This window comes from Poecilia formosa, unplaced genomic scaffold (genome assembly GCF_000485575.1).
Source record: "Poecilia formosa unplaced genomic scaffold, Poecilia_formosa-5.1.2 Scaffold286, whole genome shotgun sequence".
Classification (NCBI taxonomy): Eukaryota; Metazoa; Chordata; class Actinopteri; order Cyprinodontiformes; family Poeciliidae; genus Poecilia; species Poecilia formosa.
In genome coordinates, this window is record NW_006800225.1 from 719,682 (window position 1) to 745,452 (window position 25,771).

General features: G+C 39.4%; 2 protein-coding genes and 1 long non-coding RNA gene across 5 annotated transcripts; 1 reads left to right on the forward strand and 2 right to left on the reverse strand.

Moving 5' to 3' along the window:
• Window positions 1–293: 293 nt before the first annotated feature.
• LOC103151589 (14-3-3 protein beta/alpha-B-like) lies at window positions 294–11,234 on the reverse strand. Of its 3 annotated transcripts, none has more exons than XM_007571741.2 (6): window positions 11,138–11,234; window positions 8,587–8,882; window positions 6,864–6,987; window positions 5,304–5,467; window positions 2,745–2,840; window positions 294–1,671 (listed from the first exon to the last, which is right to left on the reverse strand). In XM_007571741.2, the coding sequence occupies exons 2-6, from the start codon at window positions 8,875–8,877 to the stop codon at window positions 1,594–1,596; spliced, it is 753 nt and encodes a 250-aa protein (XP_007571803.1). In that variant the 5' UTR covers window positions 8,878–8,882; window positions 11,138–11,234; the 3' UTR covers window positions 294–1,593. The 3 variants fall into 3 exon arrangements, with proteins under 3 accessions (XP_007571803.1, XP_016537070.1, XP_007571805.1); XM_016681584.1 differs by having other exon boundaries at window positions 8,587–8,879; window positions 11,138–11,219; XM_007571743.2 differs by lacking the exon at window positions 11,138–11,234 and adding an exon at window positions 10,761–10,918.
• On the forward strand, window positions 11,205–23,413 carry LOC107838614 (uncharacterized). Its single transcript, XR_001664700.1, has 3 exons — window positions 11,205–11,283; window positions 19,956–20,017; window positions 23,335–23,413. It is a non-coding gene; the product is annotated as an uncharacterized LOC107838614 (long non-coding RNA).
• On the reverse strand, window positions 14,922–19,767 carry LOC103151590 (zinc finger protein 706-like). The gene is made up of 3 exons (XM_007571745.1): window positions 19,659–19,767; window positions 16,473–16,608; window positions 14,922–15,668 (listed from the first exon to the last, which is right to left on the reverse strand). The coding sequence occupies exons 2-3, from the start codon at window positions 16,605–16,607 to the stop codon at window positions 15,573–15,575; spliced, it is 231 nt and encodes a 76-aa protein (XP_007571807.1). The 5' UTR covers window position 16,608; window positions 19,659–19,767; the 3' UTR covers window positions 14,922–15,572.
• Window positions 23,414–25,771: the final 2,358 nt, after the last annotated feature.

Here is a 25,771-nt window from a genome sequence, read left to right on the forward strand (position 1 = left end):
CGTATCCATATGTAACCGACATTTAGATGCATTTCCTAAAGCATAACTATAAAATGTGTTGAACTGTGGCGGTTTTGGCACTAGGTTCAATTATACCATTAAGTCTGTTTAAAACAGTTAATTGCAGCAGGATTTGTTACCCACTGAATAAATGTACAATAAAAAAAATCATTTTTGCTGCTGAAGTAAAAGCAATTCATAAAGGCAGTTAGAAATTGTAAATGTAGCTGACAGAAATGTATATGTATATAATGTAGCTGATTCATAAATACAGAAAAAGCACCACAAGTCTCAGTTTGAATGCTTTAATTCCACTTACATGAAAGCGCATAACCAAATAATCCACTCATTGTGTAACTTGCAAATTCTGTATCCCATCTTCTTTTAAACCAAAATACTGGAATTAGAAGAAACTGGCACTACTTGTAACTACGAAATGGCTTTTAATGAAGCTTTCTACGACAATTTCTATGCTCACTTTTTACTCCACATCATGATTTACTCCCATAAAAAAAAGTAAATATGTTAAAACACCAGGTTAAAGCTAAATACTAAACTAAAACTGCCAGTTTTGAAACATGCCCAACCCCCCACACCACACTACTGAGAACCACATACATTCTCCAGGAGTCTAAGGGAATAAAATACAGAAAATTAAAATGGAAAAGAACACCTGAATAGAAAAAGAGTAGAAAGCCACATAAAAGCGCATGGCGAAAAGTATCCTCTGCACCACTGAAGAGTTAAAATATCAAAAGGTTACAGTATCGAGCCATTTTTAATCAAGTTGTCGTCATCTTCAGCTGTTAACTTTTATGTGGTATGCAAAACTGCAGGAAATCAAAGATTACACATTTCACTGTTGATAATAGGTCGCTTAACAAATGGACCAAAGTGTAAGTGGTCGTCCAAACAGAAAACACTTCCTGAAACATGTACCATCTATTAACACACTACACGGGACACCAACAGGGCGGGATGGATACAAGCACTACGGAGACGGAGCTTCACCTGTAATAGTGTACAATCACTGCTTACTGTCAGATGGAACATTTAGGGACCCTGCCCTCTGTTTACAGTGGTTTCAGAGAAAGTTTAGTGGACCAAAGTGTCACAAAGGTTGTTTAGTTCAAGTAAAAACAGAGAAATTGCCCAGAGAGACAGATTAGAGGTCGCCTTGTTTTCCTGCAACAGCAGCAGCTTGCTACACTGATAAATGTTACAGATCACTGGGGCAGTCCTAGAGGAGGGACCTAAAGTCGACAAAACAAAAATACACAGGTTGACGGAATAATAATAATGTTCAAAAGGAAATCAAGTCTATTCCATTCTTTTCTCTGTGGAGGTGCTCATAAAATAACCACACATTCACTCACGCGCGCGCACACATTCGATCACGCACACACACGCCCACACATTCACTTCAATGCATCTGCACACACATCCTGTACTTTTACACACGGTCAGTGGAGTGTAAACATACATCTCTGTGCATGTATGTGCACACACGCACACACACAACCAAGCACACAACTTAGGCTGGTGAGAGGTAAAAAAATGTGTTTTATTTTTCTCCCGTTGTCTCTCTGTAGTTCAGTTCTCGGCTGCCGGCTCCTGCTCAGTCTCCTTTCCTTCCTCCTCGCCCTCTCCCTGCGCGTCCGACATCCACAGCTGCAACGAGGCGCCGGAGGAATGCAGGGTTGAGCAGTTGATCAAAATCAGCTTTTACAGAGCAAACACACTAACCTTTGTCATATTGTGTGACTTTATAACCACAAGCTTCAATTTAATTGGGAACAGACCAACACAAAGTAGAACACAATTGCAAAGTTAAGAGAATGAGATACTGTTCAGCCCTTCTTACTCTGATATCCCAAAATAAACAACCCAAATCATGAACCACAACTCAGACTGGTCAGGTAGAAAGCAGTGGAGAAGTTTAAAGCAGTTATAATGCAACTTACCAAAACAAATGAGCACTGATCAATCCATCATGCAGTAATACTGCTCTCATAAAAACAAACAATGGAAAATCGTAGCAATCCCAATGATACTTTTAATTATAGGGCTTACCAGATGCAATCATGTAGAGTTTATTGCTAAAATAGCTCAATGTTCTTCTGGTGATTAAATAACAAAAATAGGTACAAACAAATTCTCCAGCCCTTTACCAAGAAAGACCTGGAAAGGATGGCACTAATCGGGTAAGCAGTTAAAAGGCGTACGGCATCTTTGGAGGAGCTGCAGAAAACAACTAATGTAGGAGAATCTGTCAACCACACAGCTAACGTTTGGAAGAGTTGCAAGATAAAAGCCATTGTTGAAGAAAACACTCTTTATGTCTGGCTTACACGGCACAAGCTATGTGGGCAACACAGCACATATGGAGCTCTGACCAAAAAAAACACCCAAACCGGCCTGCATGCAAAACATTGGCAGAAAACCTCCACAACACGTCTTCCTGGTAATCTAGGAAAAAAAACTCACTAGAACCGGGCACAATAATCTAACCAAGCAGAATGTTTCAGAGTACAGCATCGGTCATGGATGTATTAGAATGGCCCAGTCAAAGTTCTGATCTAATTCCAATTAAGAATTAATTGTTTCCAGTTTACAATTATACTCTACATTGTGTTGTCCCACCAAATAAAAAAAATACACAGAGGATTGTGTGTTTTAATGTAGCAAATGTTCAAGGGGTGTGAATACTTTTACATATAGGTCAACATGATGCAGTAACTCACTGTCAGATTGTCACGGAGCAGCTGCATGATCAAGGTGCTGTCTTTGTAGGAGTCGCTGTTGAGAGTGTCCAGCATGGCTATGGCTTCGTCAAACGCCTGCAGGAGACAGGAGGGGCATATTTAAAGTAATGGCTAAATGGGGAAACTATATAAAATACACAAGTCTCTAATAGGCCTGTCGCAATAAACGATAAATCAATTAATTGCACGATAAATTAAACCCATCGACCTCATTTTAATTATCGGCTTTATCGTCTCTTCCTGCCTTTTTTTCCCCCCCTTTCTGTTGATGACACCGAATGAAAAAAGACTCAACTCCGATACTCTCCACTGACCCTCCCTTCCTCATTTCCTTAGTGTAATGTCCAGCGTACACTACATGAGTTGTCGGCCCATTTTCAAAACCTGAGAGACCACACTTTAGCCGACAGAAATCCTAGGTATAACGGTTCGATCGGGTTCGATCGTGCCATGTGGAGTCCAGCCACATGGGCGCAAAATAAGGACTATAATTTTAAAATCAGGCATTAATCAATGCTTTACTAGAATTCACCTGTGATGCATGTCACTAGAGTCAGCGTAAAGTCCTGACTGAATGAAAATAATTATAGCCTATTTATGTCACGTTAATGAAGAACAGCTGAAAAGTTACCGGGTTTATCAACTGCGGTAGCAATTTGGCTCCAACTCCTCCCCTTGTCATTTCTATATTCTTTCTCGAAATGTTGAATAAATATTAATGTTTCCACATTTCTCCAATGTCCGGTAGTGCCGTGTCAGCAGTTTGGGATTCCCCTCATTATAAGCAGGAGGAGAATCTGCGCTTTCTGATTGGCTACCTGTCACATTCAACAGGCTGCCTAAAGCTCCCAGTCGGGAAAACCCCTGATTTAGATCAGAGCAGCCACCACAATCTAAATCACACTGCAGGATGATCGGTTACGAAATCACCAGCGACAATCTTAGATCGGTCAACGATCTAAGATTGTCGTAAGGAGAAAATGAGGGCAAAACATTGTGTAGTGTGAACTATTGCGTCAGGATGTGCCCGTCTTCTCTATTTAAATCTAGTGATTACTGAAGGGCACAAACAGACTTCATAATCTGCACTCGTTTGGTTGAATGAAGTATTTATTTCCACTTTGGCTTTATGTTGTTTAGTTTTTATTCAAGTACGTTTTTTGTTAATGGAGACTGAGAATCCATTTTGTTTATTTAGTTTATTAGTTCCAGTGTTGTGTTCTTTTGAAAATAAAGTGCATCTGTCTATGGCAGGAAATCGCTTGCATTATTAGTCATTTTCATTAAATCAGTGTCAGAAGGTCTTGAAACAATATTATTGTTTATCGCAATAATTTTTTTAGACAATCGCTCAGCAAAATTTGTTATCGTGACAGGCCTAGTTTCAAATTTTTCAAGACTCCTGGTAGGAGGATTTAAAGTCAACATGCGTAAAACAGAAGACAAACTTTGAGATTTTAGTTTATTGTTCACTCTTCAGACTTTCACATTAAAAGTGAATTCAGTTTGTTGTGATGCTAGTTCATGTTTTCTATTCTTGTTTCAGGATATTTTATGATCAATGGTCCTATCAAAACTACAAAGCTGGAATCACAGAACCTTTATTCAGTTTCAGCATGTTGTCCACTTCATACTTCCACTTAAGTTTACAGTTTTAATAACTAGATATTTGAGTAAAGTTAGTAGGTTGGTTTTATCATGAAACATGATATTTTAGATTCTGCAGCGTCCTAAATGGCTTCTGCACCAACTTATATCAGTTCTATGCTTGATCACCTGTAAATTATTATAGACTAAAGGTACAGATTCTTTAAAGCATGGTTTATGATCCATGTTGCCTTTGATAGGTTTGTGAAAATTAAAAAAAAGGAGAAATAATGATTTCTTAGGCATCTAAACCACCAGACCCTATTTAAGAGGAGTGGTGATCAAAATCAGTCACTAAGGGCCACCGTCCGGTGTGTTTTAGACATGTTCTCTGGCTCAGCACACCTGAACCGAATGAATGGGTCAATAGGTCCTTCCTGCAGAACCTGATCTCATGTTGAGGAGGTAACGTGGTAACTCTAATCAACCTTGCAGGATTAGGGAAACAACCACAGCAAGCTTATGAAGAAAAATAGCAAAAAAGCAGGAATGTTTTCAGTTTGTAATCTTTAAATAGATTTAAAAATATTGGAAATTTAAACCTTCATTAGTCAATGTTTGAAATTCCAGTTCCAAATTAAACATGGAGGTACAGTTCCATCAAGCTTGGCTTAAAGAAAATTGTCTTCCTTACATTCACTTCCTCTCACTTTAGAAGAAAATGAAGCAAAAGCTCTGTAGCTCCACATCCAGCAAAATTTACTCATTCCTTTTCTTTGCTTGCAATACATTAAAGTAGCTGCAAGTCCATTGCATCAACATCTTTCCAAACAAATGCTTTAAGTGTGAGTCATGTAAGCAGCAGTTCTCAACATTAGCTTTTAAAAACCCAAAGGTTAAGTTGGTTAAATGAAACTAAAACAGGACTGTGGTTGGAGAGGGGATTCCTACCGACTTGGCCAGTTGGCAGGCCTTATCAGGCGAGTTGACGATCTCGTAGTAGAAAACAGAAAAGTTGAGCGCGAGGCCCAGACGGATAGGATGTGTGGGAGGCATTTCTTTGATGCTGATATCCAATGCCTTCTGGTAGGCCTCTTGTGAGTTGTTGATGATGGCTTCATGAAAGAAGATGATTAATCAGGTGAGGATACACATGTTCAAAGGGAGTAAAACATATAAAAGCATATAAAACATCTGGATACCAATATGCATCAGCAAAATTTACATCCATTTAATGATATTAAGTCCAGACACAGCTGTCTAAATTCATTGTAAAAGAAGCTTTCTTAAGAAAAGCCTCATATCCTTCAAACTGATGTATTTTCCCCTGTTATTTGTTTGGGGTTAAGCATTTGTGAATACATAGACTTATTAATTCACTATTGTTTTGCTTTACTACCTGCAACTTATTTTAAAACAGAGGTTTTAAACTCTAGTTCTTGGGTACTGGAGTCCTGCACCTTTTATATGAGTTTCTGGTGCAGCACATTTAAATAAAAATCATCAGCAGGACTGAAGGCTTGAATGAAGGCTGAGATTGATTTACGGATGCTGGACCTTGGGTGCTTCTAGATATTCCAGATTGGAGTTTGAGACCTCAAAACTACCCGACACGTCTTGGCTCTTCTGTTATGATAAAAGAGTACTGATAAAATTCTGAAATACAAAGCCTCATTTTAATTTGTAAGTGGAGGAGTTTTCCGCCAAACTGGCACTACAGGTTTCCACTGCCTAGTATTGGCTGGGAATGTTGATCTGTTTCCATCAGCACCAAACTGATGCCAGGAGAAAGAACTGGAGGTGAGCTCAGGAAAACCAACAGCCAATCAAAATATGAGTTAAAAATGGGCAAGTTAATGACACTGGGGCATCTATTTTATAGAAGATTTATATGATTTGTGTTGGTATTTTTCATCTTTGCACTGCAGCTCTCTGGATACCTTTAGATGCCCTGGAACTGGTTAAGAACTGGCTTAGTTTAGTGGGGAGAAAAGAAAAAAGGCCAGAAACCCCCCCACCCCCCAATGATTAACAACAGGGTTGGAGAAATACAGATCAATGACTGAACAGGGCTTACACCCAACCAAAAGTGATTGTTTTAGATTTACAGAGGTAATAATAATCCATTCCCTTCACACTTTATGGATGATTTACATAGAAGTTGCTTTCTGAAACGAACACGGTTCACATTGCGATAGAAAATTAGGAATAAATCCTGGCGATTAAAAGCAGCCAACAGCATGGTGCCGCTCTCTTTGCAGCAGCCCATCCCTGCTCTACAGCTGACAGATGTAGATCAAGGACAAAGAGGATGTCAGTATTCTGCCCACAAACACCTGAAACACGCCAAGTCTTCACGATATGGAGGATTTACAGGATCTCCGATCAGAACACATTCATCCCATCAAGCTGATAAATGAGCTACAGACCATTACACAGAAACACACTGCAGATCTAGGTTTTAGCACAAGGATAAATATAAAGCAATGTATGAAGTTGCGTTTTGCTTACTTTCCTTGTCTTCTCCAGTTGCCACCTCAGCCAGGTATCGGTAGTAATCTCCCTTCATCTTTAGGTAGAAGACTTTGCTGTCAGCGGGCGTAGCTTTGGGGATGAGATGTTTGTCGAGTAAATCCTGCAGGATAAAGGGTACAATTTTAAATGCATTTATATAGTAAACCCTAAAATAAAAAATTTTGAAAATATGAATTAAATAAAGCACCATCACCTTTTCACTGCTTCTTAAAAGCAGATGAGCAATATTAAAAACACACTGGCAAAAAGAGCCTTTTGAGTCATGTGACTCACACAGGTAGGCACAACTTTCCAGTGAAATTAGCATTTTTATAAAATAGAACAATGAAATTAGTCACATGTTCAGCTCCCCTTGAGACGATAGTTAGTAGAACCGCCTGCAGCTGCAAGTCTTTTGGGACATGACGCCACCAGCTTTGCAAGTTTAGAGATTAAAAGCCTATTTTTCCATAATAGCTTAAGCTCAAATTATCCTTGCCATGTTCAAGTATTGTTGCATATGAATCAAATTTTCCTTTAACATCCTGAACGTCCCATGACCTTTATGATCTTGGTCACTAAGATCTATATCAGTTGACACTCTAAGTGGGCGATAATATAATTGGAAAGATGAGCTTTAATGCATGGCAACAAAAACAAGCAGCCCGTCACGATTACTCTTTCCATTCTCCAGAAGATTTTCTTCCAGGATTAAATAGTATTTAGCTTCATTCATCCCCATGAACTCTTACCCATGATGCTGCCACCATAGCAGACGAGGTTTAGTTCATTTTATCAGAGCCCCTTCATTCACATGCTTGCTGTGTTCTCTTGTGGCAAACCTCTCTTTTCCTCAAAGGACATTGAATTTATTTAGAGGACTGATCGTTAAAAGAGCTTAAGAATGCAAGTGAAGGTTTTCAGATCAAATGTTAAAATCAGTCCTTTACCTTCCACATCACAAGTATGAAATACTTTGTATTCAAGTATCAAAAAAATACAGTAATTTGCAGTTATGGCTTGGGGAAATTTGAACGAAGTTAAACATGATTGTTACAATGCAACGTAAATGTACACATAGCATCTACATAAAGACTCCATCAAAAATAAAATATTCGATAAAAACAGAAGACATTTATAGCATAAACCCTATTACAATATCCTGGCCGGAATTAAAAATCAGCTGGTCTCCAAAGAAACACTGACCAAAGGAGCATAAAGTATATTCCCGACAGGTTTAGAAGCAAGTATTTAATTTTAAATACTTGCTTTTAAAAGCATGTATTTACTGTAATACTTGCTTGTAAAGCCTTGTGAAGCCCTTCTTGGGATAAAACTGCCATGTGAATGACATGCTGGACTTCTCCCTTTATTCTACACTCCTAAATCACCATGTTTAAGTACCACATGCAGCCAGTAGGTGTCACCGCAGCATCCAATGAGGAGCCCCTTCCTGCTACTGCTCTACATGTTAATTGTTGCCATGGCACAAAATAATCTTAAAACGACTGAGTAAGCATAAAAGAAAATTTGTAGCGCTGAGATAATCCTGGTTGCTTCAAGTCTTTGAAAACCTGATAAGTAATATACCAAGTAATCCCAGTGATCTATTCATCTTCAAATTGCATACAAACAAATCTCTGAATCACCAACTTTCCAATAGTTTAATCAGAAACCTGCTTATTTGTTCTTTCCACCACCTGCTTTAACCTTTCCTTACCAAAACTTCCTTGCAGATGTCGTTCAGTTCCTTCTCGATTTTCTCCCTGTACTCCTTTGCCAGTGCAGTCTTGGTGCTGTCTGACTTCTGCTCCATGCTGGAGACCACCCTCCATGAGGACCTCCTGGCTCCCACCACGTTCTTGTAGGCCACCGACAGCAGGTTGCGCTCCTCGTTGTTGAGCTCCGAGCCCTCCTCAGTGACGGCCTTCATGGCTGCGGCCATGTCGTCGTAGCGCTCGGCCTGCTCGGCCAGCTTGGCCTTCTGTACCTGCTCTCCCTTGTCTGCCATGGCTTCTGTGCAGGCAGCGCGAGGAAGGAAGGACAGAGGAGAGGAAGTCGGGGACAAACAGGAACCACAGGTGAGTGCTGGATCTGATGCATGAACTAACTTTTACATTTAACTACAATAACGTAAACAAATTTTCTTTGTGTAACAAATTATTCATTACCAAAACACTCAAATGATTTAGAAATCTGTCACTTCATGCACAACAGCTAAATTTCTCCACACTGACAGACAGTGAAGGATATTTCTATTCCATCCTTAAGTTAGTTGATATCGGCTCCAATCCCTTCGGTGTTTCACTCTTTGTGAGTAAATCTGCACAGCAGCTTCTCACTTCATTACTGTTATTATTCACACTGAATCACCTGCTTTGTCTTCTCACAGATTGATTTACACAAAGAAGCAGAGAAGCAAGAAGCTGTTTAAAATAGGAAAGTACATTTCTTCATTAAAATAGAGGTAAATTCTGGCTGCTGCTGCTGGTGGTCAATTTTCGGCATCAACCAAGCAGTTTTTTGTCACATTATACTTCAATTTCTGAGCGTAGAAAAAAGGACGTCAATTTGTACATACACATTTTCCCTTAGCTGTTAGCCTCTGTCTGTAGTGGAATGTACAGGGTTTGAAGATATTGGCATCTCCAAACATTTAGTAGCCTTCTTTCAGCCAGCTGATTTGCAGTGCTCAGCAACCAGCAGGGAAGGAGCAATGCTTCTTTAATCTATGTACCGTACTGCCACAGAATACCCTGATCATCCAAGTGTTTGCTTTGGCATCTCGGTATACAAACTTTAAACTGCAGGAGTGATGTGACGGAAAATCTTAGCGGTTGCCATCTAAAATAGCATGCCTAAAGCCTGCAAACCACCAACACACGCAGACTGCTGTTCAAAGTCAGTAATGCTAACCAAGCTACTCGGCAATATAAGAATAATGACTGCTTTCCTCTTGAATCAAGAAAACCTTGTTTTTACACAAGGCTTCACATCAACAAATATAAATACCTATAGGACTCTCTTAGCAGTAAGATCACAAATAACTTTTTTTTTCTTTTACAAAGCAAGTAAAAGCTTTGAAAAAGTAAAAATTGGTCTGAAATCTATTTGGCAGATTTGTTTCTGTCTGATCAGTTATTACAGATAAACAACATGGCAGAGAGAACACTTTCGTCTGAATGTATTAGAAAAGTAGCCGGCATATTGTACCAGTGACGATTTAGCTATCCAATATGTGACCAATCGACTTCTTTAGCAAAATTCAATATGAAAAGCATATAGCCCACACCAGTTTATTAACTAGCAACACAAGAATGGAGTGTATGAGTCTCCACAGGGGCTTAGATGGAAGACAAAAAAATTCAATCCATCACTGGACAAGAACAACAAATGCAGTAACCCAAACGCCATGCAAGTCCTACTGCCCTGGCAACATGGTAACTGACTTATTGCTCTGGGACTTTTATTTTTTTAACATGTCGCGAGCACTTATGTGGATGACCAGGATGTTTCATTCAATAAAATTCAGATTCCCTGTGTTACATAAGAGGCTTTAAAGCTATGGGTCATCCCAGCTTTATAAAAAGATGAAATCAAACGATCATTAATGGGGAGAATTCCCAGCACACACCTGCGCCCTTCTGAGGAATGTCGCCCACCCAGTTTTACCTCACTCTTTCTCTCTCTCTCTGTCTCTCTCTCTCTCAAACACACACACACACACACACACCTGCCCACTGAGGTCAAACCATGTCCGGCTATATAAGTGACGCTTTTCATAAATGAATACAAGTTATATTTTCAGTGCCTAACGATGCCTCGCACAGAGAAAATACGAATAGTTTCACTGAACGAGTTTAACGGTGAGATGATTAAAGGAGCCTAGCTTACTTCAGTTCACAGTGAACGCCCTTTTTCGCCTTCCGGAAAACAACGGAGCCGTTGGCTTTACTCCCATTAATCGTCCGGTTTTAAGTCGCTTCATTCACAAATACGGATTCGACACACCCACAAGCTACCCTCTTAAAAAAAATGCCGAATACAAGAATAGACGCGTTAACGAGCAGCAGATTCGCGCTGCTCATTCAGCAGACGCCGAACAAACAATGACTGGGCAGCGGAGCATCAATGACTTCCACCTACACCCCAGACAAAAACGGCGACCAACGTGGGGCCCACAGCGACTCCATGACGTGCAGAGGGAATTCAACGATGTCTCGATAAACGTACATCGGTTAGTAAAAACGAAAAATAGATGTAGGACTGACCTGTGAATGTCTTTAAACGGTGTCGCTCCTGATGCCACGGCCGCACAGCTGATGTTCTCTCCCGCTCATCCACGGGGTTTCCCTCCAATCAAACGCACAGCAGCAGGGTCGCGCCGGGACGGATGACGTCAGGCCCATGTTGCTAGGTAACCAAATTTACAGGCAAAATTTTTTACCGCCTTTTGACCAATCGGAAATCTTTTTAGCTGAACTTCCTCTTCTTTTTGTCTAAATCTAAAAGAATATTGAAGGGAGATATTACACGCCCATATCTGTACAATACATTTAACTAACTAATAAATATTTTACAAAATTTTCATATCCTCCTTTCAATCTTTGTTAGCAAATAATTCCTGTTTTTTTTCCTTTCTCACTCAGCAATTAAAAAAAAACCTGTTTATATATATTTATGAAGACATAACAGGATGAAAGAGACTTTGTGACAGAACCATACTACTAATAATAATAAATAAAAACTGAATAAAAATTTGAAAATGTTTTAGTTTACACAATAATTACAGTGTAGTAAATGTAAAAAGTATTATGATACTTAACATAATGATGTCATATTCTGAGTGTAAATGTAAAATTACATTAGAATAAATTAAATTCTGACTAATTTTCTCTTGCTAGAACTAAAGATTTAGATACATTTAAAGCAAAGAGATAGAACAGAGGACAAAAACTCCAGAGAATGTTAAATGTTTTATCATATTTAAAAATGTACTATTTGTAAAAACTGAAGCCAACCAGAAAAGGATCATGAAAGCTTGACCTCCCTATTATTACAGTCTATATTTATTCAGAAGCTGCTTGGAAAAGGCAGTGTTGATTAGAAATGATGGGACAAAATTTAAGAAACACAAAATGTAACCTAAAATACTTTTTGCTCTCCCTATGCATAGAGAGAGGGCCATGGAGAACTATTTCCCCTCTGACATGCCTCTTTTACGTCCTTGGGGTAATGTTTACAACACCCATGTTCTCTTTGTGCTTAATGGCTCTCAATGAGCCATTAAGGTTTGTTGAACTCACAAAGTCCTAAAAATGGTTTTCTGACACTTTCCAGACTGGTTTCTTTCATGTTCTCGAATTTCTACAGAATGGGGCTGCTTGCTTTTTGAGATCTTTTAACCTACTTCTTGTTGTCAGACAAGTTCATTAAATGATTTATTGATTCTTTGTGTTAACCAGCAAAGAGTATGGCTACCAAAACTAAACTGTAAAATATCTGTGTTAATCACAGTTAACTTATAACTGTTGACACAACATTTGCAAAGTGGGTCAAGAAAGACAAAAGAACAATTTCAGAAAAAGATACAAGACAGAAATGCATAGAAAAAATACTCTATTTGATCATGTTCCTCTATGTTCTGCTTTACAATCAAACTTCTACATTCCATTTAAAAGCTTAGAAAGTTAAATCCTATAGTATGTGTGATAATGGTTTTCCCCTTTTAGCCCTATGGGACTCTACTGTTCCTGTTCATCCAGTTCTACTAGTCATGTCTGGGTTTTGAGGGGTAACATAGGTGTAATCACAGACACAGATCTTCTCTGTGAGTGTAATAAAATAGTGAGGAAGTCTCAGAGTCATCAACGGGGCCCCTGACTGGAGCAATGACTGATTTAGCTTCAAGAAGTAAGACTCAACAGTGCAATAATGATTTGTACTTTGGTTTTCCAAAGGGCGTGTCCTGGATTTTGAGGTTTGCTGAGGCAGGCAAGAAGTAGCTGGAAAATGACTAATGCTCCTCTGACATTGAAACAAGGTCATTCAAAAACAACACACAGAGGAATAATGTTGCCAATATAGAGCAGAATGTCTCTACAGATTGAGTTGCTTTTCTCAAAAAATTAGCCAGTCCAAATCAAAGCACATTAGCAGATTTTTTTGGTTTCATTACAAGCACAGCTCAGACAGAGACCACTGGCTGAAAATAGGTGCTCTATAGCCAGGGAGAATTGCTTCACCTAATTATACCAGCTATTTTAATTTTTTTTACCCACATCGCTCTCCCTCCAAGCCCCCCTGACTCCATCCTGCTTGAACACAAACTACCCTCAGTCAGTTTTTTCTCCATGTTTGTATGAATGACCAGGTGTGGCATTCTTTCATTCACAAGTCTATAGACAGGAAGGAAGGAAATGAATTACCGGTATGCTTGAAGCAATGCAGGCAGTGATTCACAGAGTCGAGTCACTCAAACACTTAAAGCAACAGGCAGCGTGGCTTCCACCCTGTTGATTTGTTTCCTACTGAGTCATCAGAAGGAAGAAGTTTTGAAGCCAAATAATTATTTACAATCCATTGAAACGATAGCTTCCCCTTGATCCCATTCACATTTTATCACTGCAGAGTTAAAATAAAACATTTTTTTAAACAAAAGAAATCTGAAAAGTTTATGGACGTGTTTTAAGAACCCTCCATTTAAAAGATTGTAGAACCACAGTCTGAGTTTGTTTCCTCTAACAACTTTGCACATAGAAACTGATTGTTTTGTTGTTGTTGTTTGGTTCTTATGTTCAAAATACCTCAAGATCTGCCAGATTGGAGGTAGAGGGTCTGAGACCATCAATCTTCAAGTCTTGCCACCTATTCTAAATTGGATTAAGGTCTGGACTTTGACTGGGCCATTCTATCAAAATCATTTAATTGTATCTGTGGCTGCATGTTATTTTTTATTTTTTTGTCCTGGTTGAAGGTGAATCAGGATCAGTTGTGGCTTCTAACAGACTTTATTGAAGTTTGCCTTGCTCTATCTTCCCATCATCTCTGATCACATGATGACAAGACCATGTTTCACTATAGTATACTTATGGTGATTTGCAATGACAGATTTATTTTGCAGAGGGATTTGAAAGCAGTTAAAAGAGTTCAATTTTGTTCACATTTGACTAGAAAACTAGAAAGCTGGCAAAAACTAGTTGTTGGCAGCAGGTTGTAAAAAGCTCTGGCAGAGTGGAGCTTTTATTAACAGATTGCTGGTCATGCCAGGCATTCCAGGCTCTTCTAGTCGGCAGCACGCATGTTATTATAATTAAAGACGGGGAGAAATACACCACATCTTGTACCAATCACCTTCTCCTGCTGCCGTTTCCTCATCCACTACCTTGTCTTTTCTCTAGAACCGCATCTCAAATGTCTACTGTGCCCCCTGCATTAGCCATTAGCCCGTTTAACAGATTACATTCTGCCCCATTACAGTCAATTATTGTCCAATGTCAAGTGCTTAAGTGTTTTGAGACAAAATTTAAACCTTTAATTAGCTGGCCTGATTGATTTGGTGTCACACTGACAGGCGATGAAAAACCTAATGTACAGATTTTAAAATGTCACAGCCTGTTGGAGGGACGTTATTGGGTCCAAGTCAGCTGTCGGTTGTGGCAACTTTTTGCATTTTTCTCTGTCAGTCAAGATCATGAATGCAGTGCTGGTCATTCTTCCCTGATGAATCTAATAATTAACAAGCAAGGACAAAGATTGTTTGACCTTTTTGCAGCAAGGCAACCGTGCTGCCGACTGAGTCAATGATTCAAGATAGAAGCTTGATGGAAGCAAAATGTGTTTGCTAATGGCCATTTAGGCAATACTAAAGGCAGAATAAGTATGCATTTGCATATTATGTTTCCTTGTGTTGGTTGGAGAAACATCCACAGTAATAAGAACTGTATAAATAAATCATTAACAGGCAATTGAGATGATATTTCTGCCAGTGATGAACAAATGCAAACTTTTGACCAGAGCTGTAATAATAATAATAAAAAACAAGCAAACAGCAGATATATAACAAAGTGAGTTTTAATAAAATGGTATGATACATTATTGGAGCATACATTCATTTTACAGGCACATTAATCTTGCCGGCAGTCTCCAATATAATTTCACTTCCTAACAATCTGTGTAGCAGCTTGGGCAGCTGGCAAAGTTTCACATTTTACAACCAAACATGAAATTCTGATTAGCTGAATGAAAGACTGCAGTACAGCAGGGCACACAGAGCTGTTGGAGGAATTACAGTGTGCAGGCCTCCGTTCGAGTAAAACACTCCCAAGTACAATTAAAATAAACTAGGTCACTTTTGACAGCAGCAAAGACAAACATCTGAATTTTCCACCCGAGCCAAATCCATTTTGCTTTGTTGGGATAGTCACTTTATCTCATCTGGGACGCAACGGACAACGATTTATTGATCCTTAAAAGAGACACATGTACAAAACATGAAGGCAGTGAGTCTGGGCTCATTGATCGTACAGGTCTACATCGGCCCTGAAGTCAAAACCACGGTTGGATTTAGTCGCGCGTGCGTTTAAACGCGAGCACACGCGGGTAGCAGTTGACTGCATGAGGCTTTCATGTTGGGTACATTAAATCATTCTTTGCTGTCATGTTCAGAGCTGGATCAGCGCCTTCAGTGTGGTTTATCCAAGTTGCTTATGCTTCCACGCCCTCCAACTCCGGGGGCAGAGGTGATTTGGGGTGCTTGCTCTCGAAGTGCTGCTTGAAGGTTTTTGGGTCGGGCATCTGGGACTGAGGGAAGACGATCAAAAATGAAGCTCATATTAACACCTTGCTTTACACCTGGGTTATAGCAGGTAAAAAGTACATATTTTAGGTGCTTTTCTTGCATCCAAGACCATTAATGGTCTTAGAACAATGGATGTATGAGGACCCTCAGGTATTCTGGAAAGGATCTTCAGTTAAGATCTGAAACGAGAGCTACAATTGATGCTTTGTTACGTCTTGGAACAAACAGTCCTAAAGATTTAAGGGCAGCTTAGAGTGTTGATGTTCCTAAAACAAACTCACAACTTGGTCGATGTCTTTTTCACAAGCTATAAAGTCACCAGCAACTTTCTACAAGTGCAACATCACGTAATGAGATGAAGAAAATTATAACATAAATCATCCAATTAGGAAAATTAGCATAATAAAAGCTAAAATATTCTGCTGAACTGAAACAGAAAGCCTGAGAATAGAGACAGTAATCGAACGATCAGCAGTCAGTTCAGCTCTAACATTCAGCACAAAGGCAGGTTGTTCCTCCACTAAGAACAGTCTGTCATCTCGACTTTACAGCTATAATCTGGGAGTGTCTAATGGCAACTGATTTGTGAACCTTGCAGATCTGAAAAAAGACTAAAGGTTCAAATGTTCAGATAAATATGGTGGCGTCATACCAGTAGGACTCGAAGTGGACCCTAAATGAACAGGAAGACAGTTCAAAAAGGACGTGTGCAGGTCACTTTGCTTTACACCTGTCTGAATTAAACGTAGTCTACGAATAAAATTTGCTTGACTGATTGATTTAAACCCCTCTGGTGCCAGACATACCTTGCAGACGCTGCAGGTGAACACTAGCGCCGCCTTGGCTGCCGTCTTCTGATCGTGACCCTTGGACTTTTTCATTTCTGCCTGCTTCTTGGCATTTTTCTGCTGCGACTGAATTTTCTGGTGCCCGCGTGCCATGCTAGGGAAAAACACACAGGAAGGAGGAAGAAACGGCTCAAACAAGGGTGGAAAAATCACCAAGAACCAAATACCTGTGCTCAGAGTCAAAGTGGGAAAAGCCTGAGCGAATGAGTAAACATTAGCATGATCCTAATACGTGGCAACGGGTTTATGCCAACAGGCCGGTTTCTGTAACAAATCCAAAAAGTGAAACGTGCCAACACCTCTTCTCTTCTCATTCACAGTTCTGCTAAAGCCGTATGTTTTGATGCAACAGGTGCACAGTGTTGAACAGTTACAAAAACAAAAGATTGATCTTATCATGATGCATCTTGTTTTGGCTTCTGCGCCGTCTGGAACCCACGGCGGTGAACCTGCACCCATGTGGAACCAATACAAATACTACTTTATCAATTCTTTTGCCTTTCGGCACTTCTTAAACTTAACAAGATTTTTTTTTTATTTTTAAACAATAAACAATTGTTTTAAATTGCACAAATGGCAGGAACAGGTTTGTCTGGTTGGACATTTATAAACTACTGAATTTTGTGAATAGGTGATATTCACAGGTGATGGGCGGAGAGGAACAGGTTCTGGCTTGTCCTGCGAGGCATTACCATGCAGGAATGCTCAGTGAAATCAGATAAGCCAGTTATTCCCATCCGACTTGCTCACAGAGGAGGTAAGTCTGTTAGTTTCTCCCTGGATAACCACTCTCAGGGAGTTGTAGGATGTTGGTCTAAAAAAAAAAAAGAGAGAAAAAAAAAAGAACCAAACCCAGAGTGGACAGTATCAGCTTACATTTACTTAGACTTTAGGATTGAAGGACCATCATCATAGAACATGATTATTGCCTTGAAAAGCCACACGACTATTCACTACAATTCTTTAAGTTTCTGTTTCATTATTCTCTCACCACTTAATATTTCTGCAAATGTCCTAAACTGCTGTGGTAATATTTTAAGGTAATCTTCATAGAGATTACTAGTATCCTGTCCAGTCCTTGAACCCAACCATGGCAGCACATTATGCAGTGTGTGTGCTAAATAAATAAAATAAAATAGGACAAGTTATCCCTTTGTGCTTTGGAGCCATTTTTAGTAAGAAGGACTGCACAGTGTGGAAGTTGGTAGAACTGTTGCTTTGCAGCAAGAAGGTCCTGGGCTCAAATCCCATTCTGGCGACTTGGAGTTTTAATGTTCTCCCTGGGTACTCCGGCTTCCTCCCACAGTCTAAAAATATGCACATTAAGTTAAATGGTCCTTTTAATTGCCTTTCGGTATAAAATCTGTGCATGTCCAGTGATAAGACTGGCAGCCTGGCTCGCCTCATGCCAACTAGACCCTTCTGTATGGATTCCTGTGACTTTATTTTATTAATCTAAACAAATGTTTTACACTGATGTATGACTATTAGTGGCTGAAGCTCCATGTGTGTCTCCAAACAGCAGTATATGCAGGAGATGTGATCGAGGCTGCATGATATTTGTTTTTGTAATTCATTTGGGGGAGGAGGGGAACCTCAGTGACAATCATGAGTTTAATTTTTTTAATTTGAATTCCAAAAGTAAAATTTTATTACACAGAGTGATACAATTTAAGAAAGCCCAAAATGTAGCTTTGCAGAAAATTTCTATATGTACATGTACTGCTCAGCATATGCAGCGTATTCAAACTGGACACCGAGGGAACTGAATTATGTGCCTGCTGCTTCTGCATCACGCTTTGCCGAAGTTTTTCCTTTCTATAAACTTTCCATTAAAATACCTGAATACATGTATCTGAGCCTGTCCCTTTAGCAAGAATCTGGTTACTCTGCTGATGGGAGCAGTCAATGTCGGTTCCACGCAAGAGTGTGTAAGCTCTAACATGACATTCCTGTATTAAAAATCCCTTTTAGTCATCCATACACCCACTGTTTATAGTCGTTCACTGTCATTAAGGTGCCTACTCTAGCATCATCACATGAGAGGCCGGGTACACACTTCACAGGCTGCTTGACAGGACAAGCAAAACAACAGTGCTACCAACCCTGCAGGTCTTATGTAATATTACAATCAATCAATCAATCAATCAATCAATCAATCAATCAATCAATCAAATTTTATTTGTATATCACATTTCAGCAGCGAGGCATTTCAAGGTGCTTTACATAATTAAAGAAGAAATAAAAACAGTATGTGACATTAATAAATAGATGAAAAGTAAAGATAAAAACGTCAAAAAACATCGAAGACATCAAAACCCACACTCTAACCCTAATTCAGCCATAAGAAGAAAAAAAAACATCTGATTTAAGCCGAACTGTTTACTTTTCTTTAAATAAAAGAAACAACTTAAAATACAAAATTATGTGTGTGATGAATGTAAATGATGAATAAGTTTCACTAGTTTCTGGACTAAATTTTTCAATTCTGTTCTAATTCCCCGAGATGTATAATAAAAACAAACAGCCTGCATTTATAACCCTCTTTTGAGTCATTCATTATGCAGCTACACCACACCTAGACTGAAAATCCTTTAAAAACAAGGGGACTTCTGCTGGTTTAGTCGGCATGAACATAGATTAACCGGTAAACCAGTCTGCTTCATAACAACTTCTATTACTAGTCTTCTTGGCTGACTTAAAACCTTGTATATGACCAAAGTTACAAAGTTTGACATTCTATAGCTTATTTAATCAAACACTATAAATACTTCCTCGGTCATATCGGGGTGGTTTCGGTGTCTTATATTTCCAGGAATTAACTATTTAGCATTCGGATGGGGACTTAGCAAGCATTAGCTAAATAATAGTCGTGTTTATATATAAGCAGCCAACAACACGTTTCCAACAACAACACGTTTAGCTTCTGAGAGCTGCTGTGGACCTAAAGTACCACGAAGTTAAAACATTTTATATTTGTGTCGGTGCTGAACCGAGCTGTTAGCAGTGTCAGTTATTAGCTTCATGTGTGAAAATCTGGTTAACCACATGGAGATTTAACCGAACTCAAACCTTCCGTTAGCCATCAGCACAATCATCCTAACACTAAAAGCCGTGATTATTGGTAAAGAAAGAACACCTTACCTCAAAAATATAGACGTACGTGTCGTTTGTAACTCAGAAATGTGACAGCTGCTAATTTCCCAGAGGCAAGAAGTAAACGTCAGTGCTGCGTTTAAAGACTCTCGCAAAACTCAGGAATGTCGACATTCACTCATTCTGCAACTTGTGATAACAAAACAGAAATAATAAAAAACAGATTTAATAAAAGCTTTTCTTCTTTCAAAATAATAAAATTGTCGAAATTATTCTAAGTAAAGTATCTTATTAATGTGACTCATAACAGAGATTCGAATATGTTTTTCTTTCTATTTTTTAAAGAGACAGTGAAAGCAGCGGAAAGCCCTCCGATGGAAATCGCCTTCCAGGGAACAGTTACACAGGTGAGGCAATGCTGCCTCCTAGTGGCAGAGTTTGGTTGTTCAAACCGTTCGTACCTTGATTTCTGTAGCACAAGAGTACCTGTAACTATACTTCCCTTCTTTCTGCCCTGTTTCTTTTTTCTTTTCTTTTTCTTTTTTTCCCCTTTTTTTGCGATTTAAAGACGTCTTTCCTCTTGAATGTGTAGCAACAAAACGATTTCCCTCCAAACATTTTTTTCAATAAGTGTATTCTGGATTTCTCTTATTGAAAAATTAAATTAACTTCAAAATCAACATATTTTTGCCAGCGGAGTACAATAAATATTCCAACATATCCATGTTACTGTTTCTGATAAAGAAAACAACACTTATATAAATATTCTGTAGTAATAGAATTTAGTTTATTTGTGCTAATTATTTTTTTTAATTCTCACATTATAAAAAAATCTACACTTTAATTTGTCTTTCACATATATTTTTCTAAATGTAACGATCTATTTTCTACTATGTTACGTTTAAAACTTAGTAGATGCTTTTTAGTGTAGGAGTTATTATATAAAATTTATATACTGTCTCTAATACTTTTTTCACAACAGTTAAAAAGTGTTTTGTGATTTTTTTTTCACATCACAAAACATATTAATTTCTTTGTTCTTTCACTGTGAATCTTATTGAGTAATTTTTGCAAGTTCTGCAAATGCTCATTTACTTTGTTTTGGTGGAATACTCTTGCATTAGAACGGCCTAGTCAAAGTCTAGATTTGATTTCAAGTTAGGATGATTTCCAGCGAGTCTGAGAGAGTGTGGGATATTTTAAAAAGAAGAATCAGGCGCTAGACATGCAAAGATGGTGGAGGTATACCCACCAAAAATACAAGCAGTTCAAATTGCAGCGATATATGGCTCTACAAAGATTGACTCAGGTGAGCTGAATAAAATAGCAACATTACAGTTTCAATGATTTTATTTGCTACAAACCTTTGAATGACTGGTACATCTGAGACTGACATATCTGACCTTCCCAAGAACAACACTAGAGGGCAGCAGTGAAGGTCAACAACTCCATCACACTGATGGCCTGGAAAACCTCATAATAATAATAATAACACAGTCTTGTCCCGGGTAGGACTGGTAGCCTTTTGTTTTGAATTGCAGCAGCACAAACTGAACATAATGCAGCTCAGAGGACTACATTAGATTTTTATCTCATCTCTCTGTGTGACTGTGGTTTTGGCCTGTGAGTGGGAACAGTGGAGCTCTTCATCATCTCCCTTGCATTTGACTAAATTCAGCTAATATGTAAATAAAGCGCAGCTCCGGTTGTCACATGAGTCGAACAGAGGCAACCTGTCTGGATAAACATCAGAAATACTCACTCTGGGTATATTCTTCTTTTTTATTTATTTATTTGAGGCCCATTACACGGAGCTTCCTGACAGATAGGTGTCATGACTTCCTTACAGGAGAAATCTTATCATTGTGAGAAAACTCCCTCACCTGCCTCCGTGTTCTCCCCCCCCCCTACCTCCACCTTTCTGCTTTTTCACTCCTTTTGTCAACGTGGGAGGAAAATATCTCTCAGGAGAGAAGGATGTGATTATGCTTTAAAGAACAGAGCCAAAAGTGGGGAAAAAAAGAAAGGAGGAAAGGGGTGGAAAAATGACAAAAGCCACACATTGCTCAGGTTCCCCCTCCACCACCACCCTGCAGGATGTTGTGCAGAGACTTGCTTGCTTACAGGTTCGGGGTGGGGTTGCTCAGCCTTAGGGCCTGCGTGAAAACAAATCGTGCAGGTGTCAGCTATTGAGTGGCGGAGGAGAATATTATCTGACTGGCCTTTGTGGTTATGAATGAGCAGGGGCTTGCCGCAGACAACCAAATTCTTTATCCGTCCCTCCACCTCCTTTTTTGACTCCGAGTTGGGGCCGTTTTTAGAGTTTTACAGGAGGCCACAGAGACACCAAACAGTGCTGAATGTGACCTCCCTGCTTCTCTGCAGGCTGTTGAAGGAAGAGGAAGTCGGATTTCATCTTCCCCGTCAGCCACTTCCTCTCTCTCTTTCTCTTTCATACTCCCGCTTTCCCTGTTTTTTTTTCCAAACCAACAGGTTTTGCCGCAGTTTGCTGCTGCTGCAACATGCCACAATGCCGCCCGACCAGTCGGGCTGTACACAAGCCTTCAGAGGTCTGGTTGTGATGAGCGGTGCGCCCACGTGGAGGGGAAGAAACTCGACAAAAATAACGTCCAAACCCTGTGGATCTGAGTGGACGACCTCTGAGTGGTTTGGCGTCGTTAGTGAGAGGGCGAACCATGCCTCCAGGGGGAGAAAAAGTTAATTCCTTACCTCAACACACTCACAGTCGGTGAAAGAGAGGGAGAGGTGAGGTTTTAGGTCGGTCAGAGGTGGGCCGGTGGGACAGAGGCTGATTATGAAGGTGATGACAGCTCACCGACAGCAGCGGCGCTCTGATTTTTTATTTTTTTTTTGTGTGTGTGTGTGTGTGCAAGCCAGGACTGTTTGTGGTTGAAGTCAGCAGGATTTGAATCGAACGGACAGGGGCAACACAAACCGATGTCTTTCATCAACAACCCATCTATAATGTTAAAAACAAATGTTATGTTTTCCATCAATTTTAGAGTACATTAAACTTTTGGAGGTTTTTTGTTAAGTGTGGTTCTCTTGAGATGCTGCAAGCAGTTAATATCTTATCTGTTCTGCATAATGTGTTGTGAAAAAAGTCACACGCACACACATACTGTGATTTTGTGTAATCACCATACAGAGAATAATCAAGGTGCGGAAGAAAAACATATTTTTAAAAATGTCTTTGAAAAATAGTTAATCCCCCGGCAGATCGGATCAAGAACGTATCATGAACAGATGTTTTAAAGTCTTGTGAAGGATTCTCAGTTGGACCTAGGTCTAGACTTTGACTAGGCCATTCTAACATGTGAAATGCTTTCATCTATCCCGTCGTAGATGTATTCAGCCTACTGGTGGTGTACTATCTGCTATGTGATGAATGTGTAATGTCAAAATGACAATAGTTACAATAAACCTCTACATTAATGCTTCAAAAAAGCACAAATTTATTCACTATTACTACTATTTAAAAATGTTTTTATATGACTACGTGAGACTGCTTATACATACAAAATGTAAACGAACAAAACCTGAGTTATGATGATGTTGCTAAACCAAATAAGAGATGTCTGAAGGGATGAACAGGTCATTTTATCTCTGAGACTCTTAATAGAAGTCATGATTTACTTCCTCGTAGTCATCCGATCTTCTCTCAGTGTTTATTTATAATCAAATATCTTGATCTTCATCTCAGGTTCTTGTTTTCCTCCATCTGAGCGAACCCTCCGCCCAGCCGCTACACATCACGTCTCCGCCTCAGCTGTGAGTTTCTGAAACACACACAGATGCAGAAACCTAATCCTGGCCAAGTCCAGACAAGCTGTTCCCACCGTGAAAAAACTCCTGGTATGTAGGCTACACCTTTCACCTCTGTCACGGCGCGAACCTCACACTCACACACTCCCACTCGAGGGAAGACAGTCGGAGGCCTCGTGGCCCCTCACTCTGCCTGTGACAGCTTGTTCGGGGGACCCTCTACCTCTTCCAGCTGTCCTGTCGCCACACGGCGCGCCGACATTCCTGATGCGGGGAAAAGAGGAGATAAGGGGGAAAGCGTAACTGTATTTTGATTTTGCACAGCAATGCTTCTCTTTTTTCTTCTTCTTCCAAAGAAGTTAACAAAGCATCTCAGTATTTATGCATACCAGCTAAACCGATGTACATGAGGGGGAAAGAAAAACCGAGCCAAGTGAGTAGTAACTTCAGTTCGTTCTTCAGGACCAGCTCAGACAAACCCAGCAGAAGGAAACACTTTCAGGTCATCTCAAATATTTTTTCAACAATTACATTTATTTTTTTAACAAAAAAAAAACAAAACAAACAAAACAAATAAAAAAACAACAAAAAACTAACACTGCTGATTATCTGTATGCTCTGAAAAAGTTTCTTCATTATTACTGCGTAGGATTATACGCAGGGTTTCTCAAAATAAGGGTCGGGGGCCACACTTGTGATCAACAAAAACAAGGTTGGGGTGCTGAGAAAACTTTCAAATATCAAATTGTGTTTTAAAATGAAACATAATGGCATACATGAAATGAAGGCCGCAGTCATACAGATCCAAAACTAAATAATATTTTAGTGAGAAAAACAGAACTGTGTCCAATCTGTTAATGTTTTCCAGATTTCGTGGCACGTCCAAAAGCTTTGGAGATCTACAGGCTGATATTTTTGGTCCATTTATCTAAAAAAAGAAAAAAAAAAAGAAAAAAGAAAAGTCTGAATAGATGTAGAGCAGGGGTCACCAACTCCAGTCCTCGAGGGCTACCGTCCTGTAACTTTTAGATGCGTCTCTGCTCAAACACACCTGGACCAAATAAACTGCTCGTTTCCAGCCTATTGCAGAGAGGAATGAATGCTGGTGAGGGAACTCAGACATTTTGGAGCAGAGGTGAATCTAAAAGTTGCAGGATGGTAGCTCTTGAGGACTGGAGTTGGTGACCCCTGGTGTAGAGCATCAGTGAACAGCTATTTTCAAATCTTGCTTCAGTTTCCTAATCATATTTAAGTCTGGACTTTGACTAGGCCATTCTAACGTATCAATGTGCTGTAAGAGGTTCTTATATTCCTTTATAAATCCATCGTCCCATCAACTCTGACCAACGTCCATGTCCCTGCTGAAGAAGAGTGTTCCCTCAGCATGATGGAGCCACTGCCATGTTTCACTGTGGAGATTATTTAAAACTTCATTGGGTTTTTTTTTTTTATTACGCATAGCGTTTTGCATGTTGGCCAAAAGGTTACACTATTGTCGTATCATACAGAATATCTTCCCTAACATATTTTCATATTTTCTGTGGTCTCTACATGAGTTGTGGCAAAATGCAAATGTGACTTCTTATTGCGACTTTTAATAATATCTCCCTTCTTAGCAGGCTTCCATGAAAGTCAGGTTATTTTAGCCAAAATAAGGGCTAAATCCATAAAATCCATAAGGACTTAAACTCACAATCTTATATTGGCACCTCAAAACCAAACACCAAAACAGGATCCAGAGATTGAAAAGTGACACTCTATTAAGAAAACACAAGCAACGCACATATAAATAAAGATAAATAAGCAAATAAATAAATAAATATACATTTTAAAAGCCATTTGAAGCTTGCATTTCACCATGTTTGCCAACAGGAAGTGGATATTTCAGTTATTTTCGGAGTAGTCGTTTTTGTATCTTTGAGAGCAATTCACCTTTTAACTGTTTAGTTTCTATTAAGTGATTTCCAGCAAAGTTCCTGACAGGAAACTGAATCTGTTTAAACTGGAAAACTACAAAATAAGGTTGAGCAGAGATAAAAATAAAAAAGTTGAACGTGCAGTTTAATTTCCTTCTCTTTGTCTGTGTTGTTGAACTCTCCTTGGCTCGGTGCTGCAGGAAGAAAAGAACCCCACCTGTATTTATCTAGCAATCCTGCTCTAATACACACACACACACACGCACGCACACGCACACGCACACACAGACACACACACATAAAGAGCTCAGGTGCTCTGGAAAGCAAATTGGACAAGGGAGGATAGTGATCATCTGCAGAGCACGCAAACATGCACAACTCCTGCTGACGGTTAAACTGAATGTAAAACATAATTTTGTGTATTTCCATACAACAGAGGCTGAAGGCATTCATAAGCAA